At 45.7% G+C, this 19,823-nt stretch overlaps 1 protein-coding gene across 1 annotated transcript in view; it reads right to left on the bottom strand.

Moving 5' to 3' along the window:
• Positions 1–18,176, bottom strand: part of LOC139230156 (mitogen-activated protein kinase 4-like) — a 59,113-nt gene extending 40,937 nt beyond the window's left edge. Inside the window, exon 1 of the mRNA XM_070862002.1 lies at positions 17,631–18,176. Within this exon, the coding sequence (XP_070718103.1) occupies positions 17,631–18,176 (546 nt within the window). The remainder of the gene's footprint in view (positions 1–17,630) is intronic.
• Positions 18,177–19,823: the final 1,647 nt, after the last annotated feature.

Below are 19,823 nucleotides of genomic sequence, written 5' to 3'. Positions count from 1 at the left end.
TCATGAACTTTCACGCAGTTATGGCTGCTGTTGGTATTCTTGAGAGATTTGTTGAGGGTGATGATTGGGAAGCCTTCGTTGAGCATCTTGATCAGTACTTCGTAGCCAACGAGCTGGAAAAGGTAGAAACTGTGGTCAAGCGCAAGGCGATTCTCCTCACCGTTTGCCGGTCCACAATATATGGCCTCATCAAAAATCTGCTAGCACCGACAAACCCAACGGGGAAGACATATGAAGAGCTGTGCACGCTGGGTCGGGAACACCTTAAGCCGAAGGAGAGCATCTTGATGGCCAGGTATCGCTTTTATACGCACCACCGCTCCGTGGGCCAGGACGTGGCGAGCTATGTCGCCGAACTAAGACGCCTTGCGGGACAGTGCAAATTTGCCGGATCTTTGGGGGAATGCAGGACTTTTTCGTGCTTGGAATCAGCCACGAGGTCATCCTTCGCAAACTGTTGTCTGTCGAATCCCTTCATCTGAGCAAGGCCATCACGATAGTCCAGGTTTTTATGTCCACGAATGATAACACTAAATGGATATCATTGTCGCATCAGAACTCATCGGCAAGTACCGTGCATAAAATAACGACTTCAGCAGGCAGAACTGTACATGGCAGGGCCTACACGCCCGCAGAGGTCAGACCTAGGATGACTCAGAGCTCGCCGTGGGGCGTGAATGCGAATCCATTAGCACCATGTTGGCACTGCGGGGGTAATCATCGAGCCCATCAATGTCGATTCAAGCACTACGTGCACAAGGGCTGTGGAACAATGGAGCACCTCCAGCGAATGTGCAAACGTGCTGCGACTCACCACATGGCAGAATCGGCAGAAGATGACCGATCTGGCGCGGACCACGTTGAACGAGCAGGAGAGGCAACTCAACCTGAGGATGAAGAGGAAGTGTATGGGATACATACCTTCACCACCAGAACTGATACCAGTTATTGGTAGAGTGGACATAAGAGTATCCCATGAGGGAGCGGTGCATGATTTACCACTGTGGATTGTTTCAGGTGATGGGCCAATGCTGCTGATAGAAGGTGGATGGGGAAGATTCGATGGAACTGGGAAGACCTCTGTGTACCTTCTCCGGCGAACGACGTCTCCCTTGCTCAAAGGCTAAGCAAGCCCCCACCTTCAGCTGAACCCCCAGGTATTGAAGTGCAGATCCATTTGCAGATCCCCGAGGCACAGGCCGCTCAGCACGACCACGAGGAGGTGAAGATCAACCGAGCAGCGGTAAAGGCGCAGTACCCACTACCCAAAGCCGACGACCTTTTCGCGACAATGGAAGAGGCTCCAGGTCGACCAAGCAAAGTGGGACTCCGGCCGAAACGATCCGAATGTATCTTCCCGACGCCAGAGGCAAAATCCCTGGGGAGGAAGATAGCGGCAGTCAACATCACGGACAGTGCGCCCAGACCACGGAACAAAAGTACATCCAGACCACGGGACGAGAGTGCGTCCAGACCACGGAACCAAAGTACATCCAGACCACGGGACGAGAGTGCGTCCAGACCATGGGTCGAGAGTGCGTCCAGACCACGGGATGTCGTCGCAACGAAACAGAGGCATGTGTTGCTCAGCAAGGAAGACGACTGGGCTTGGGTCAAAGGTAAAGGGGCACCGCTGAGAAGGCCAGGAACCCACTATGTTCCAATAAGTTGTTTGCACTATGTAACTCATGTGAGCGCCCATTCATGGCAAATGATGTATATCATATGGGGTCGGGGGTAACTTACAACAAGCCAAAGTAGCAGGCGAACACCAATCGGTCGTATATGTATCTAACAAATTACTTGTAGCAAGTGATGTGTTATCACACGGGGTTGGGCTTGTTGTACAGCAAGCCAAAGTAGCGGGGGAACCCCAACCGGTTGTACATGTATTCAATAAGTTAACCAAGGCAGTAGCCTGCGTTTACGGGACAAAAGAGACATACCAAAGAGTGTCCCAAAGAGTCAGACAAGCTGCAAATCTCACAGTTTTCGGAGGGCAGAGGCACTATTATCAATGCTTTGTCTCGAATAGGTCTAACACTGTCTGTGTACTGTAACATGATCTGCCAGAGGCCAGGCACTGAGAACGGCGCTGATGACTTCAGTTGGCCACCGTTGCCCATCACCGGGGTGGAAACGCCGCAGTCTGCAGACCTGCTCGTTGTCATGGAAGTGCTAGAAAGTGAGGGGTCAACTGTAACGGCTCCCCAGACTAGGACCTGGACCAGCCAGGATCCCACGTTATTGCCTGCTAATGGCGAACCGCTAGACAGGGTGTTGCAGCTTATCCGTCGCAAAGACGTAATGCTCATCCTATCAGATTGGCCCCTATGGGGCAACCCTGCAACGTTGCAAAGAAAGGCAGGGAGGCTACACACAGTCGGTGGTCCAGGACCTCCATAGCATGGCCCAGGATTCACAGGGACCACGCGGCCTCCCGCCACTACTGAAAGTCTCAAGGCCTTATCTGCCATCCTTGGCTTGCCAGAGCTTAGGGTCAGCGACAATAGTCCGGAGCGGGCAGCCAAAATCATAAAGCCGAGCACCACATGTGTCACGATAGACTCCCCACAGACCCGGCTATCCCGGGTGCTACACAGTCACTGGACTGAATCACTCAGAACCGGGCCTTCCGTATGCTATCGGCAGAGAATGCACCATGATCGCATGGCTCCTCCACACGACATCAGAATAAATGATGTAGACCATGTTCAGGGCCCCAGATGGGCTGCTATCACTGTATTAGCCAAAGAGGGGAATGGAGTGTTTGTGATGAAAATAGAGTGTCTGTAGTAAAACCATGTAATGGGCAAACGCAGAAAGCATTTGGACCAGACCAAACTGCGAACTACAGATAACCAGGAACTACTATGTAAGGACCTGGCCCCCAGCGACCCACTAACACAATTGAACTCGCTGTCAACCACGAGAATGAACCCACCATGCCCATCGGTCCGATCAGACCAGCTGCGCGGCCATGCAGCAATGATCCGACCAACTCAACCATGCCAGGATTTCAACTCAAGCGATCGACCCGGGATCGCAGAGTGCCAGACCGCCTCAACTTGTAAATAATTTGTACACAGGACTTTGGAGAGGGGGGGGGGGGGGAGAGTGATGTTATGTATGTAAACCTCATCAATATGTAAGACTTGCCCACAGGGGTCACACCTGTGGGAGACCTAAGGATGACCTGTGCACCCTGGGCAAGCAGGTATAAAAGGTAATCCACCATGCTGCTTTGTCACTTTGGAGTTACAATAGAGAGACTAAGGTCGCAACAGTTTGAGCTGATGATGTACAGTCTTGTGGAGTTATTCTAAACGTAACAAAAACTGTGCACAATACTCCAGGTGTGGTCTCACCAAAGCCCATTACAGTTGTAGCAAGACTTCCTTACTCTTGTACTCCACATGGCACACATACCCACATGGGCATTAGCGTTATATTTTGTAAACTAGTTGAACAATAGCAATATATAATTCCTAGAAAAAACAAGGTGTCTTCTAACTGTTCCTCCAGCATCTCTGACTTTCTGAGCCTGGCCAAAGCTTCTGCAGTTCTCTGTTTAAAAGCCTGACTGCCTGCCTCTGTTTCAAAAATCTCTCTGGCAGCCTGTGCCCCAGCTTCTGGGAGGAATAGTTAAAAGACTAACTATTAGAAGGCTGACATACAGGCTATGGACTCCACCTTAGAGAGAGGGCTGTCCATAATGAACAGATTGATGGATCGAATAGATAGGAGCCTTCAAGGAGCCACCTATTTTCTGGAGTCTGTTCTCCCGCAAATCAGTGGAAGTGATGAGCTCCTGCCTCACGGGAGTGGCCGGGCTTCTAAGGGAACTGTATGTTTTGCCCTTTCTGCATGTCACCATGTCTGCTCCTTCACCAACCCCTCAACCAGTACCCACCCTGGTGCCAGCAAGTTAGCTGGGCCAGACTGCCCTGGCAGCAGCCAAGGTGCAGCAGTCAGCAGCCCAACCATCACAGGCTCCAGCATCCAGAAGTCACCGGCCACGAGCATCTCCAGGGTCCCGACATGAGCTGCAGCAGCCTTGCACCAGATTTGCTGAGGCCTCTAAGGGAGCACCTCGTAGGAGTAGACTTAGGAAATCTTCTACGAAAGGCACCATGGGTTGGCACTTGGGTGAAAAATGAATGGGAGGTAATTATTGTGTTGGAAGTTACATTCGGCAGTTTTATCATATTTGGCACTTTGTTCTGCAGCCTGCTTTTATAGCTTCTGAGTCTGCATTGTGAGTATGTCACTGATATAGAAGTTTGTTGAATGGATTCAGTGTTCGTTGATGCAGGATTAAGAGAAGGTGAAGGATGTAATATGGACTGCTAATGCAGAGGATTTTTTTGTATGTTTTCAGGGCAGAGGAATGAGTGGGCCACCAAAGTCCGTGCGCAATTAACTCATCCCTCGCATCTCTTGCTACAAAGTGTTGAGGGAGACCACCTTCTGCTGCTTCGTTACCTACCTTGTGAGATGAGGACTGCTGCTGCTATTGCGATGCATCCTCCAAATGCAGCCCAGTCTGTAAGGCGAGGTTGTGCACGTTACACTGATGTGGGAGTCTCTTTCTGGGGTATATTGTAGGGAGCCTACAGTCCAAACACCGGAACCTCTGTGTAATGTATTTGCTTCATGGGTTCTTTGCTTAAGAATTCATAGCAACACATTGCTATTAAGAGCTAGTTGTTTTATTAGCAAAGGTTTAACAATCACAATGCACACTACCAGTTCATCCACCAGGCTCACAACCACCTGCCTCATCGTGGATCCCCTGAACCCAACTGGCTGGGGTTTTATTGAGTCTTGTGAACATCACGTGACTGGCTAAGCCAATCACAACTCAACAGCTCTACAACTATTTTGTTTTAAACTTTAATACAAGTGCCCCCTGATTAAAAGGGGGCGGGGCACTAAAACCAACACATTAATAAAATTAAACTTTTGCCAGTAACTTAAATCAAATTAGAATTTGGTTGCCGGGGTTGATGATGCACTCCAGTCCCTCCGGCGTCCACCTCTCGCGGAAGGCCATGAGCGTACCGGTGAACACCGTGTGCTTCATCTCCAGGGACACCCTGGCTCGGATGTGACCGCGGAAGAGCTCAACAGCTCTGCAACTCTTTTGTTGGAAAACTAAAATAAACCATTAAATCAAGTGCCCCCTGATCTGGGGGACACTCCAAACATTTTTCCAGGCCCTTTTTTGGCTTTTTTCGGGGGTTTTTTGTAGTTTTTTTTTGTTGTTTTTTTTTGGGGCACTAAAACCATAACTTACAAGTGCCCCCTATAAAAGGGGAGGGGGACACTCAACAGCTCTACAAACCTGTGAGCATACTCACAGGTGCATACATTACTCTCTGCTTCTAATTCCTGGAGATTAAAGGGTAATTGGGAGGGTTGGCAACCATAAGCAGACTGAAAGGAGTGAGTGCCAAAGACGGTAAGGGCTGTGGTGACTTTGACAGTCACTGGCTAAAGCATGCCCTCCTTGGTCAGGAGGCCTGCTACAGCCTGGCTGGAGATACACAGCCTCCTGATGCACTGCTCTTCAGATAGATCCAAGAAAGTGACTCTTGTTCGGTACATCATGTGCTGGATGTGGCCTCCTCCAAGTGACCCCACTCAAGCTCTGTTTTTAAACAGGCCCAGCTGCTGTACGTGCTGCTTGCTGAGGCTGCTGCTGCTCTTCCTCCAACTGCTCCTCTATCCAAATGAAACTGGCAATAACAGCACCCATTTTAATCAGCTAGAGCTTACTGAGGGTAACTAAGGCAACAGTATCTCGGAAGGAAACAATCTGGAAGCTGAAAACTCTCCTGGCAATCCAAGCAGCACAATGATACACAGATGCTGTGTTCCAATCACCTGTAGCTGAATGCTCCTTTAAATATTACTTCAGGGGCTGTGAGAGACTAATCCCTGCTGGGTTTCAATGGCGGGTTGGTCATTGGGTGGGACTTCCATTATTTTGAGTTAAAATGGAGATGGGGTCTTAATTGGTTCAAAGCACCCCGATTTGAATGTATTCATGAGGCCCCTGCCTTCGTCTGATGGGCGTCTCAGCCAATTAAAGAAACTGCATGGTTAAAATGGCGACCGGCCGACAGGAACGCAGCGGGAACATAGCAGTAAGTCCTCTACAACAATTTTAACCATCCGGCCGCCCCATCCCTGCCAGAAAGGCAGGGTTAAAATTGCCCCTAGAGTGTGTTAGAAATTAGGGGTGCCTAAAATGTATATGGTTATGCGAATGAAAATATGACATGAGTAATACTGTGTTTAAATAATTGTATGTTTTTGCTTGGGACAAGTAAGGGGTTAATGTATAAGTTGTGTCTTAGTGGAACTGGTTAAGTTTCATTTTCCTGGAAAATGAGTATGAGATAAGGGGAAGACAGTCCTCAACATGCTGTAAGGTCATGATTGGTCAATTACAGAAAGCATCTATAATAGGTTTGAGGACCCCTGATAGGTGGGAGATAACATGAGGGTTGGCCTTTTTCCATGGTTTAAACAAAGAACTTGACATACCATAATTAGGAAAGACATTAGCTTGGATGATGTGGAATCTATATGGGTAGAGCTGCAGAACACCAAAGGGCAAAAAACGTTAGTAGGAGTTGTGTACAGACCTCCAAACAGTAATAGGGATGTTGGGGAGGGCATCAAACAGGAAATTAGGGGTGCATGCAATAAAGGTGTAGCAGTTATAATGGGTGACTTTAATATGCACATAGATTGGGCTAGCCAAACTGGAAGCAATACGGTGGAGGAGGATTTCCTGGAGTGCATAAGGGATGGTTTTCTAGACCAATATGTTGAGGAACCAACTAGGGGGGAGGCCATCTTAGACTGGGTGTTGTGTAATGAGAGAGGATTAATTAGCAATCTCATTGTGCGAGGCCCCTTGGGGAAGAGTGACCATAATATGGTGGAATTCTGCATTAGGATGGAAAATGAAACAGTAATTTCAGAGACCATGGTCCAGAACTTAAAGAAGGGTAACTTTGAAGGTATGAGGCGTGAATTGGCTAGGATAGATTGGCGAATGATACTTAGGGGGTTGACTGTGGATGGGCAATGGCAGACATTTAGAGACCGCATGGATGAAGTACAACAATTGTACATTCCTGTCTGGCGTAAAAATAAAAAGGGGAAGGTGGCTCAACCGTGGCTATCTCGGGAAATCAGGGATAGTATTAAAGCCAAGGAAGTGGCATACAAATTGGCCAGAAATAGCAGCGAACCTGGGGACTGGGAGAAATTTAGAACTCAGCAGAGGAGGACAAAGGGTTTGATTAGGACAGGGAAAATGGAGTACGAGAAGAAGCTTGCAGGGAACATTAAGGCGGATTGCAAAAGTTTCTATAGGTATGTAAAGAGAAAAAGGTTGGTGAAGACAAACGTAGGTCCCCTGCAGTCAGAATCAGGGGAAGTCATAACGGGGAACAAAGAAATGGCGGATCAATTGAACAAGTACTTTGGTTCGGTATTCACTAAGGAGGATACAAACAACCTTCCGGATATAAAAGGGGTCAGAGGGTCTAGTAAGGAAGGGGAACTGAGGGAAATCATTATTAGTCGGGAAATTGTGTTGGGGAAATTGATGGGATTGAAGGCCGATAAATCCCCAGGGCCTGATGGACTGCATTCTAGAGTACTTAAGGAGGTGGCCTTGGAAATAGCGGATGCATTGACAGTCATTTTCCAACATTCCATTGACTCTGGATCAGTTCCTATGGAGTGGAGGGTAGCCAATGTAACCCCACTTTTTAAAAAAGGAGGGAGAGAGAAAGCAGGGAATTATAGACCGGTCAGCCTGACCTCAGTAGTGGGTAAAATGATGGAATCAATTATTAAGGATGTCATAGCAGTGCATCTGGAAAATGGTGACATGATAGGTCCAAGTCAGCATGGATTTGTGAAAGGGAAATCATGCTTGACAAATCTTCTGGAATTTTTTGAGGATGTTTCCAGTAAAGTGGACAAAGGAGAACCAGTTGATGTGGTATATTTGGACTTTCAGAAGGCTTTCGACAAGGTCCCACACAAGAGATTAATGTGCAAAGTTAAAGCACATGGGATTGGGGGTAGTGTGCTGACGTGGATTGAGAACTGGTTGTCAGACAGGAAGCAAAGAGTAGGAGTAAACGGGTACTTTTCAGAATGGCAGGCAGTGACTAGTGGAGTGCCGCAAGGTTCTGTGCTGGGGCCCCAGCTGTTTACATTGTACATTAATGATTTAGACGAGGGGATTAAATGCAGTATCTCCAAATTTGCGGATGATACTAAGTTGGGTGGCAGTGTGAGCTGCGAGGAGGATGCTATTAGGCTGCAGAGTGACTTGGATAGGTTAGGTGAGTGGGCAAATGCATGGCAGATGAAGTATAATGTGGATAAATGTGAGGTTATCCACTTTGGTGGTAAAAACAGAGAGACAGACTATTATCTGAATGGTGACAGATTAGGAAAAGGGAAGGTGCAACGAGACCTGGGTGTCATGGTACATCAGTCATTGAAGGTTGGCATGCAGGTACAGCAGGCGGTTAAGAAAGCAAATGGCATGTTGGCCTTCATAGCGAGGGGATTTGAATACAGGGGCAGGGAGGTGTTGCTACAGTTGTACAGGGCCTTGGTGAGGCCACACCTGGAGTATTGTGTACAGTTTTGGTCTCCTAACTTGAGGAAGGACATTCTTGCTATTGAGGGAGTGCAGCGAAGGTTCACCAGACTGATTCCCGGGATGGCGGGACTGACCTATCAAGAAAGATTGGATCAACTGGGCTTGTATTCACTGGAGTTCAGAAGAATGAGAGGGGACCTCATAGAAACGTTTAAAATTCTGACGGGTTTAGACAGGTTAGATGCAGAAAGAATGTTCCCAATGTTGGGGAAGTCCAGAACCAGGGGTCACAGTCTGAGGATAAGGGGTAAGCCATTTAGGACCGAGATGAGGAGAAACTTCTTCACCCAGAGAGTGGTGAACCTGTGGAATTCTCTACCACAGAAAGTAGTTGAGGCCAATTCACTAAATATATTCAAAAGGGAGTTAGATGAAGTCCTTACTACTCGGGGGATCAAGGGTTATGGCGAGAAAGCAGGAAGGGGGTACTGAAGTTTCATGTTCAGCCATGAACTCATTGAATGGCGGTGCAGGCTAGAAGGGCTGAATGGCCTGCTCCTGCACCTATTTTCTATGTTTCTATGTTTCTATTGGGCACCTTGTTTTAAGGGGAGCATCTATAGGTAAAATGGTCCAGTCCATATATACCCCAGATCCACCCCTAAAAAAAGAATAAAAGCAAGATGAAAAATAATGTAAAAGTTGGGATGGCGGCAAATGAGCGATGTGCTCCGTCAAACTGAACGGGAGCGGGCGGGAGCACCCAATCTCAGCGGGAAGTGCCGCCGAGGTTGGAGTTGGACACACGGACGATCGAAGATGTTCAAATAAAAATGATTGGAAAAAAAAATTACCCGGAAGACCTTCAGGGGAACCCATTAAGGTAAGTCGCTGTGAAAAAAGATTTATTAAAATATTCACTAACCTTTTTTTTCAGTTTTTTAAACTTACCTTGGTGTTAGACCAGCCTTCTCGCGATGGTCCTTCCCCCTGCTGGTGCTGAGTACCGCCGACTCCCGCCCGCACCAACCTGGCATCTCGGCAGGAGAGAGGTCACCTGCGCCACTCGGCCATCCGCTGATGTCAGCGGGCGGTTCCCGGCAGTTCTCCCCTCTCACCCACTCCAGCCCAAGTGCAAACTGGCACTGGACGCAACCCGGAGAGAAATGTCGGCAGAAGTGGGCAGTGAGGCCATCAATTTCGGCCCCAATATACCTACCATATTGGTTTGCATTCGCTCCTGATTATTTGAAAGATTCAAGATCAGTTAATCTCAACAAGTGTTTGAATTGAGAGTAGAAGTCCATTTTTTAAAATGAGGTGGTTGTTTTTGCATTGTCACACTCTTCCCTTGGAGAATAGTGTGGAGTAGTCGAAGGACTCACAGACTGATTAACACTCGGACAGGCTGCAACATGAGCACTCCTTCCATGGCTTATATATCAGCCGATTGGATGGTTAGTCCCTCAACCTATCCGATGAGGAGGAACTACCCACGCCCATCAGATGCGAGTATCCCACTGGATGTCAATCCAGAATTCAGAGCTCGAGCTCCAGTCTCAACTCACCGGGACTGTCTGGAGGTGGGTTCAAACCCTACACCTTCTGACTTAGAGGTGAGAATGCTAAAGCCAAAAGCTCACTTTTAAAATGAGTTAAAAAAAAAATAATAGTTAAAATAATACCACATTTAAATGCAAAATAACCAAAAAAACATGCACCAAATGAAATGCAACCAAAGCAAATGAAAGTTATACCTCACACTGACTCCCAATGCAATTAAACACAACTTCGTGAAACACCAAAAAGTGAGTTAATAAATGTGCCCATGTGAATTCCTTCTTCACCGATGATGTTGTATCTCAGGAGCAATCCACTGAAAATGGGGCTGCGGGAAGCCCTGCTCTTATTTTCAAATCCTTGAAGCTCATGCATACCAGTAGAACCTAGCAGTAAGTACGGGCAGCACGCCTCTGAATGTTGTTCCCTCCTCCTCACTCCCACCCCGACTCTTCCCCGCCCAACCCCCCCACCCCCAGCGTCAGACATGTTTGCGCATCAGTGGGTAGAAATTCTTCCCTTATATTCTAAATGGGGCCCACTAAAGATAAACAACATCTTTGAGATCTCCTTATCCCTATCTTACATTGTAGGCATACAAAGCAGCCTCTTTACTGGAGCATCCTCCAATGCATCATAACCTGCAACATACTACACATGCTGATAGCTCTCTCTCAAAGGTCACAGTGAGGTGTAACATTAGCTCTAAGATACCTAATTAGTAAAAACTCCACTTGTCATCAGTTCTCAGTGATGTTTGTTTGGTACAGTTACTCTTATGCGCTAAATATCAATAATATACTCTTAACTGGAGAATAGGCAGAATCATATTTAAATATCCACGACCTGTGAGGCTTCTCATACAGTACATTTCATTCTACTCAAGTGAGCAAATGATAAGTGGATATTTCTGCGCACTGTACTTTTCACTAGGTCATACAGTGCACTGTGTTGATTCAATCTGTCCTCTTCTGTTCCACATCCTTACATAGCTGCTGCACTGAATGATTTATAAAGCGTACTGCCACTGTGGTAGTGTTTCAGGACACAGTGTGAATTCCTATCAAGTCCAACGCCATAATGAGAAATTACAATGCTGTGGCACACAGAATACTCTCTTAAAGCTTCAGTCACATTTTATTGCAATACTAATTTTTCTGTCCCTTTAATGGAGGTTACTGCTATTCGTTACCTTGCGAGATGCTTCACCTTTACAAATGAGGAATGCAAAGATTTGATTATTATTTTTTCTTTGTTTTAACATGAACATAAGGAAGTATGGCATGAGAAAGACCATTCAGTCCATCATGCCATGGGTTGTGGCGAGGCTGGGGGGCGGATAATTTTTAACTTTGACACCTCGGCGATAATGTGACAGTGCAGATTACCTGCCCATTACAGAGATCATCCAATATTCATCCCATTGAAATCAGTGAAATGAAACTTGAATGAGTTTTTGTGAAAGGCAGGCAAACAGTTCTGTCACATTATTGCTCAGGTGGCAAAGTTGAAAATGACCCCCATGATCCATTATGTTAATCTTCCACAGACCGTGTCCAATCTGTCCCGTAATGGACTCTACCCAAGCCAGAATAAAGTCAGCCTCAAGTTAACAGTAAATGATATCTAAGGCAGTGGTGCTCATACTAAATAGATTTTTGTCTCATCTTCCCTTCATCTGTGAACCTTGACATATTTACCAAAGCTATCCTGATTTGTTTAGTCAATTGTCTAAGAAACAGGATTTGGGTTTTAAAAAGTGAACATACAGAGCAGGTCACTTAGCGTCTGAAACTTGTCTTTTTTTAGATGCTGATGAAGAATGAACGAGTCACTTATAAAGCAACGTATCACATTTCTCAGGACGTCTCAAAGCACTTAAAATACAATTAATGACTTTTCTATACATTCTAGTTATGTAGGCAAACACAGCAGCCATTTTGCACGCAACAAAGTCCGCAAGCAGCAATGAGAAGACAGAGCAATTAATCTATTTTTTTGGTCATGCTGGTTGAGGGAGGAATGTTAACCAGAGCTCCCTGCTCTTCTTTGAGTAGTGTCATGTAATCTTTAACATCCCGGGAATAAAAAAAGCCTCAGTTAATGTCTCATCCAAAGGATGGCAGTTCCAGCAATATAGCACTCCCTCAGCACTGTCCTAAGGTGCCAGCCTAGACCATGTATTTAGATACAGGTTGCACCTCCCTTATCCGGAATCCTCGGGACCTGGCCTGTTCCGAATGAGGGATATTTCCGGATAAGAGAAAGTCACGTGTTTTCAGTGTGTGTGTGCACCAATCAGTCAGTCAGTCAGTGTGATGTCAGTGGGCCGGCGGGCCCCGAGGTGTCGGCGGGCCAACGGGCCCTGAAGGTATTGGCAGGCCGGCGGGTCCTGAGGTGTTGGTGGGCTGTCGGGCCCCGAAGGTGTTGGCGGGCCAGTGAGTTCTGAGGTGTCGGTGGGCCAGCGAGCCCCGAGGTATCGGCTCCGAAGTTGGGTAAATTTATTTTACATTGATATTTTTCAAGGATATTGGATACATTTATTGTGGGGCTCTAAGTGTAAATGCAAGTTTTTTTTCATTGATATTTTTCAAGGATTTTGACCAACGTGCATTGCGCGCATGCGCCGCCCGGCGGGCGAGAATGGTTCTGAACGAGGGGTGGTTCCGGATAAGGGAGTTCCGGATTAGGGAGGTTCAATCTGTACTGGAATGGGCTTCAACTGAGTCAATTATGTTTCTGTTATTTTCACCCTTTACTTTGCCTCAGAGGAGCAGGGCCTGAATTTAAATGGCAAAGTTACATCTCTATAACGTCATCAGATAGCACACGCCATTTTAACCACAAGTCAGGCTAAGGCCCACACAGCCTAAAACCCTCCAGCAACTTTGTTGTTGTTCGGCTTCGGGTAAGATTCAATGTTGGGGCATGTAACTGAGGATCGTACCCACGAGTTAAAATTAGGGCTCTATCTCACTTGTAAAGTTCCTGATCCAAAGGCTATCCCTGATCCAAGCAAGAATCCTGATCCCAACAGAAAAGTTTGTTGTCAATTCTCTGGCTTTTCTGCTCAGCATAATAAATGCAATGCCAGAATGCACCTAGAGAATCAAATTTGTGTGAAGAAATGCAGTTCTCTTGCCCAAATAAAGATCAGCAAGTCATTTACTACACAAAGATTGATCAATTTATAAAAATTCAAATATAATATTTCTTGGGAGAGTGGTTATGTTTTATTCCACTCCCTGAAACAATTAGACCAGTTATACTGCACAATTTGCAGTAAAACAAAGCAGTTTCAGCTTTGCACCAATATGAAATCTGTGGTATAACTCCTGTGCAAAATCACTCAAAATCAAATTTAGACAAGCAATATGAGATCCTTTTGAGATGGTAATCTCGTGTCACTTTGGCTTCACGCTATCGGTTTGAAATGAGTTTTAAAAAACATTTTGTAAATGTTATTTTTCATCTTACATTTATATAGCGCCTTTAACATCATAAAATCTCTCAAGGTGCTTCCCATAGGAAAATGACAGACCAAATGGTGTTGGCTCAAGGTAGTCAAAGGATAGGCTCTGAGGTTGTTTTAGAAGACAGAAAGGGAACTAGTTATGCGATGAGGTTTAGGAAGGGAGTTCTAGAAGGTGGGGCCAAGGTGGCTTAAAGCTTTGCCATCAAGTGAATAACTTCAGAAGTAAGGCACAGGAGCCCAGGGTTGGAGGACAGTACAGTATAACTTGGGATGTATGGCTGGAGGAGTTTTCAGATGTAAGGTGGGGCAAGAACATGGAGGGATTTGTAAATAAGGACAATGACTTTGAATTTATTAATTGGGAGACAGGGGACTAGTGGAGATCAGTGAGGACCGAAGCAAGATTTACTGTGAGTTAGGATGTGGTTGGCACAGTTTTGGACAGGTTGAAGTTTGTATAAGGAGGAGCTCGGCGATCAGCGAAGAGAGGTTTCAGAAGTCAAGTATTGAGGTAATAAAAGCTGGAAAATTGTTTAGGTGGTGGAAGAGATGAAGATGAGTAATGTTGCAGAATAGAAAGTACGCTGTCTTGGTGATGGATAGGATATGGCGTTTGAAGTTCAGCTCAGGGTCAAATAGAACACTGAGGTTTGTGCACTATCTGGTTCAGTCTGAGTGAGCAACTGGGAAGGAAGGTTGAGTCATGAGCAAGAGAATCTATTTTTGACAGGAGCTGAATAAGATGGCTTCAGTTACCCACTGTTTAATTGGAAGAAGATCTGGCTAATTGACATTTGGTAGTCAGTCTGATAGCACAGAGGTGGTTGTGAAATTGAGCTGGCAGTGAAGGCTAAGGATGGAACCATGGAGTTGACTGTATGGGGGTGGGAGAAGTAATCATTGTTGGAAGTGTTAAGGCTAAGTAGGAATTGAACCAGATGGACCACAGAGCAGAGATAGTAATTGATCATATCAAACACTCTTTAAAGGCTAGAGTAGGATAGCATGCCATGATCGCAGTTATAGAGGATTTCGTTAATGACTTTGACGAAGGCGGTCTTGTCAGGACAGAATCCAGATTGTAGGGATTCAAAGAGGGAATTTTTGGAGTACTGGCCACAGAGCAGGATGGGAACAACACATTCAAGGACCTTAGAGAGGGAAGAGAAGTTGGATTTGGGATGATAGCTGGAAAGGGTGTAGCAGTTGAAAGTGAGATTTTTTGGAAGGCCGTGGAAGGGGTGGGTCTTGATGACAGCACTTTTAAAGCAGAGGATAATGATACCTGAGCTAAGGGAGCTGTTTATGCTATCGGCAAGCTTTGAGGCAAGGATATGGTTCAATATTCAGAAGCTTAATGCTGCCAGAGAGTCAGGTGTTCTGTTGGCTCTTGTTTAACATAAAAATCTAACCGGTATTTGGACACGGGTGAGCAGAGCTCGAGGTGTATGTGCTTGCTCTGATTTCATTGGCCAGAAAGGTAAGTGGACTGAGCAATATAATTCAACTTTGCCAGGACTTTGCTAAGCGCCTTGGGATATTTTGCTACGTTAAAGGTGCTATATAAATGCAAGATGTTGTGTCACTCAAAACAGGTGATGGTCTCAAACAGTAACTATACTCTGTGTGGCCTAAGGTCCGAAAAATGTTTAATTTGCAATTGCGAGTAACTCATTAAAAAAACATGCTGTTGCTTTATGTTAAGGTTAGTTAAAGTGTCGGGATCATATTCTATTTAGTTCAATACACGCTGAAATAAATTCAGTCACCAGTGTAAGTGAGATATGATTCAATGAAGTGACCTGCAACTGAGCTACATTTTCGTTGTAAAGGACCAGTCGTTTTTTTAAAAAGAATTTGTCCCCTCCAATATTCTCAGCTTCTCTCCTGAAACTACTAATTACGTAGGGTTTTGCCCCACTTCTGTAACCTTATCCAAGTGACCATTCTGAGCCTAAACATGCAGGGGCCGAAACTTCTGTGGTGGGGGTATTGCACAATTTGATCAGGTCGCCCACAGACCGGGTTAGGACGTCAGGTTTCCTTCCCGAAGGGACATCAGTGAACCAGCTGAGGTTTTATGACAATTACACAGCTTTAGGGTCACTTTTGCCAGCATCGCCTTTTTATTTCTAGATTTGTTTTGCCATGCTGGATTTAAACTCCTGTTAGCCCAAGCCTCTGGATTATAGTTCACTACGGTACTGTATCACCTCATTTAAGAATCTAAGGGGGTGAAGTATAAAAGTAGGACAGTCCTGCTACAACTGTACAGAGTGTTGGTGGAGATCACACTTAGAGTACTGCGTACAATTTTGGTCTCCTTATTTAAAGAGGGATATACTTGCATTGGTGGCAGTTCAGAGAAGGTTCACTAGGTTAATTCCTGAGATGAAGGGGTTGTCTTATGAAGAAAGGTTGAGCAGGTTGGTCCTATACTCCTTGGAGTTTAGAAGACTGAGAGGTGATCTTATTGAAACATGTAAGATTCTGAGGGGGCTTGACAGGGTAGATGCAGAGAGGATGTTTCCCCTCGTGGGGGAATCTAGAACAAGAGGGCATAGTTTCAGAATAAGGGGTCGCCCATTTGAAACAGAAATGAGGAAGAATTTCTTCTCTCAGAGGGTTGTAAATCTATGCAATTCTCTACCCCAGAGAGCTGTGAAGGCTGGGTCATTGAATATATTTAAGGTGGAGTTAGACAGATTTTTCAATAATAAGGGAGTCAAGGGTTCTGGGGAGCGGGCAGGGAAGTGGAGTTGAGGCCAGGATCAGATTAGCCATGATCTTATTAAATGGCGGAGCAGGCTCGAGGGGCCAAATGGCCTCCTCCTGCTTCTATTTCTTATGTTCTTCAGCAATCCTGACTGATAGGCGGGATGGGAATGCTGGCGCGTCTTCTGCCCATCCCCCGATGTCTGCAGCCAGCTATTGGGCATGTCTGGGGCGTCCCTGGGCTATCTCAAGAATTACACCCAATATGCCCTCCTTAGACACAAACATAGACCATGACTGCTGACCACAGTCATGGGTTCCATACTCTATCTTGCCAAGGCTCCAAACTTCTTAAAGAGCAAAGATAATCACAACTCCACGTGTTGTTTCCTCACAGAGAGGGAGCATATGCATTAAAAAAAAATCTGAGGTCAATTAAGGGCATCTTGCTTCCAAGGAGCAGCAAGGTATCCGTTCCGATTTTCTGACACTCCTTCAGGGTGAGTGCCTCTTCTGCAGCCTCGGACCACCCTTGCTGATAATCAACATCCCTGAGATTTGGAATAAGGTCAACGATCTCAATGGTTGATGGCCATATGGCCCACCCTGCCACACTTCCGGTGGCAGAGCAGGAGGCCTGGAATTTTGGGTCCTGTGTGCTAGTAGATAATTTGGTGTGGACAGTATCATAAGGCCCTTTTATGCTAAAGGAGTGGAAGTGACTGTAGGCCCGCAAACTGCTCCCTTTGGATGAATGCCTCGGGATAGACAAAGCCAGCTTCCGAAACTACAATTTTGCCATTGAGTTAAGGGAGCTGGTTTCATTTATATTTAGACAGGGTGCAGGTGCCATGCTTTTACTGTCTGGTGTCTATATAAAAGCAATGTTCAACACACCTTCTGAGACTGACTGCTGCCCAGTCTGCGTGTAAAAGCAAGAAAATGGTGTACAAAGGCTGATCTCTGGCTCTCTGTAGGCAAGCGTAAAAGGTCCTGTAGTTGAACTCAATCCAGTGCTCACCTGGCACTGTTTAATCATCAGGTGTGGAAACCAGAGGTCATTCTATTCCCCTTCCCTAGCCAAGAGGTGCTGAGACCAATTGTAGCATTATTGCAGCTTCTACCCAGCAAAGATCTAATTCATCATATCCCACTGGACTGCATATGGCAGCTATCAGTACTGTATGCTCCAGTACTTTATTGAGCCAGTGAGTTTTAATGTAGCTCACTTACTTTGTGTGAATAATGTGGGTCCACAATCCTCGCCAATCCAAAGTCCCCAATTTTCAACACAAGGTCTTCGGTATTGATAAAGATATTGGCTGGCTTTAGATCTCTGTGCAGTATGTTGGCTGAGTGGATGTACTTGAGTCCTCGAAGTAGCTGGTACATAAAAAGCTTAGCGTGTTCCTCTGTGAGGGGTCCCTGCTCCAAAAGGCGAGCAAGGTCTGTGTCCATGTGTTCTTGGACTATGTACACCACGCTCAACGTACAGATATCGCGAGGTATATCACTTCCTTTGGGGCCGAGAACCTCAAACACTTTCACAATGTTGTCATGATCCAACCGCCGGATGATTTTGATTTCCCGCAGAGCGTGCTTGATACTTCGTGAGTCGCTAATCGTGATCTTCTTCACCGCAACCTTGCGATAGCTTTGGCTGTCGATTGCCGCAAATACCAATCCATTGGCACCATATCCCAAAGGCTTCAACTCGATGTAACGCACACCTAGATCAAACCCGTGGACATGGGTGACACAGTCAAACCTTTCTGCCATTGCCCTAGTCAATAATTGTTGCAAGGTGGCGGTTAATCTTTTTTCTCATCCAGAAGCCTTTAGGAATATTTGAATCTTTTTTTTTCAAAGCTCGATAATGTTAAAAGAGCCCCCAGTGTTTTGCCAAAGAGGGCTATCTTTCGGTTGGCATGCCCTCAGTCGGTACGTTCTATGGATGTTGTGTGCCTGCATGGATTCCCATGAAGCCGTGCAGTAACACAGGCAGACGTGCAGTCGCCTTGTTCAGCGGTGGTTCTGCTGCTGTTCTTCACAGCTCATTGAGTTTTTTATTGCCATTTGTTTCTGCCAATGTTACGCAAACAGCTTGGCCTTTCTCCACACCAAGTCTCCTCCTGGAAGAAAAAAAAAATTACTTGTAGAGAAAATCTCCAGAAACTAGACAAAGTGATTGTACTTACAGATTCCCGAATAACACTGAGAAATAAAAGAAAAATCAAATGCTGATAACATCAATTCCCTTAGGAACAGTAACTGGGTAAGGATAACTAAAAATAGAGGAACTCTGTTTTCAAAAATTATTAGAGATTCCCTCAATGACTTTGTTGCCAAATGCACAGCCTGGTGCATTTAATTAGGAAGGCAAATGGAATGTTGGCCTTTATTGCAAGGGGGATGGAGTATAAAATTAGGGAAGACCTGTTCCAACTGTACAGGGCGTTGGTGAGACCTCACCTGGAGTACTGCGTACAGTTTTGTTCTCCTTATTTAAGGAGGGATATTACTTGCATTGGAGGCAGTTCAGAGAAGGTTCACGAGGTTGATTCCTCAGTTGAAGGGGTTGGCTTATGAAGAAAGGTTGACCTAAACTCATTGGAGTTTAGAAGAATGAGAGGTGATCTTATTGAAACATATAAGATTTTGGGGGCTTGATAGGGTAGATGCAAAGAGGATGTCTCCCCTTGTGGGGGAATCTAGAACTAGGGGGCATCATTTCAGAATAAGGAGTCGCCCATTTAGAACTGAGATGAGGAGGAATTTCTTCTCTCAGAGATTCGTGAATCTTTGGAATTCTCTACCCCAAAGAGCTGTGGAGGCTGGGTCACTGAATATATTTAAGGTGGAGATAGACAGATTTTTGAACGATTGGGGAGTCAAGGGTTGTGGGGAGCGGGCAGGGAAGTGGAGTTGAGGCCAAGATCAGATCAACCATGATCTTATTAAATGGCGGAGCAGGCTCGAGGGGCCAAATGGCCTACTCCAGCTCCTATTTCTTACGTTCTTATGTTCTCATGGTATGATACTGAATCATGCAAGTCAGGAAGATCCCAGGTTTGATCCAAAGTCTATGCTGAATTAGTTGATATCCACTGGGATAGTAGTAGGCACTCTACAAATGACTTCTGTATTGCTGGGCTATTTGGCCAGGGTTTCCACTCCTGACAGTTATCTAATAACCTCAGCTGGCAAGTGGGTGTGGTTACTTGGGTGAGAAGCTAGACAATGCCCACAGAACTATATCCCAGCATGTGACAGTGCATTCAGGAAAGGAGAAGAAAATTAGGAATTTTTATTTAAGTTCCTAAGGTACAAAGGGGTAGATGTTGACTTTGTGAGATAGTGTAAAAAAGGGGAGAGCAGGTCGGTAGTCCGTATTACACACTCCGATATTTATTTCTATTGATTTCA

This window comes from Pristiophorus japonicus, chromosome 2 (genome assembly GCF_044704955.1).
Source record: "Pristiophorus japonicus isolate sPriJap1 chromosome 2, sPriJap1.hap1, whole genome shotgun sequence".
Classification (NCBI taxonomy): domain Eukaryota; kingdom Metazoa; phylum Chordata; class Chondrichthyes; family Pristiophoridae; genus Pristiophorus; species Pristiophorus japonicus.
Note: the sequence above shows the minus strand (reverse complement) of the source record. Positions and strands in the feature narration are given on the sequence as shown.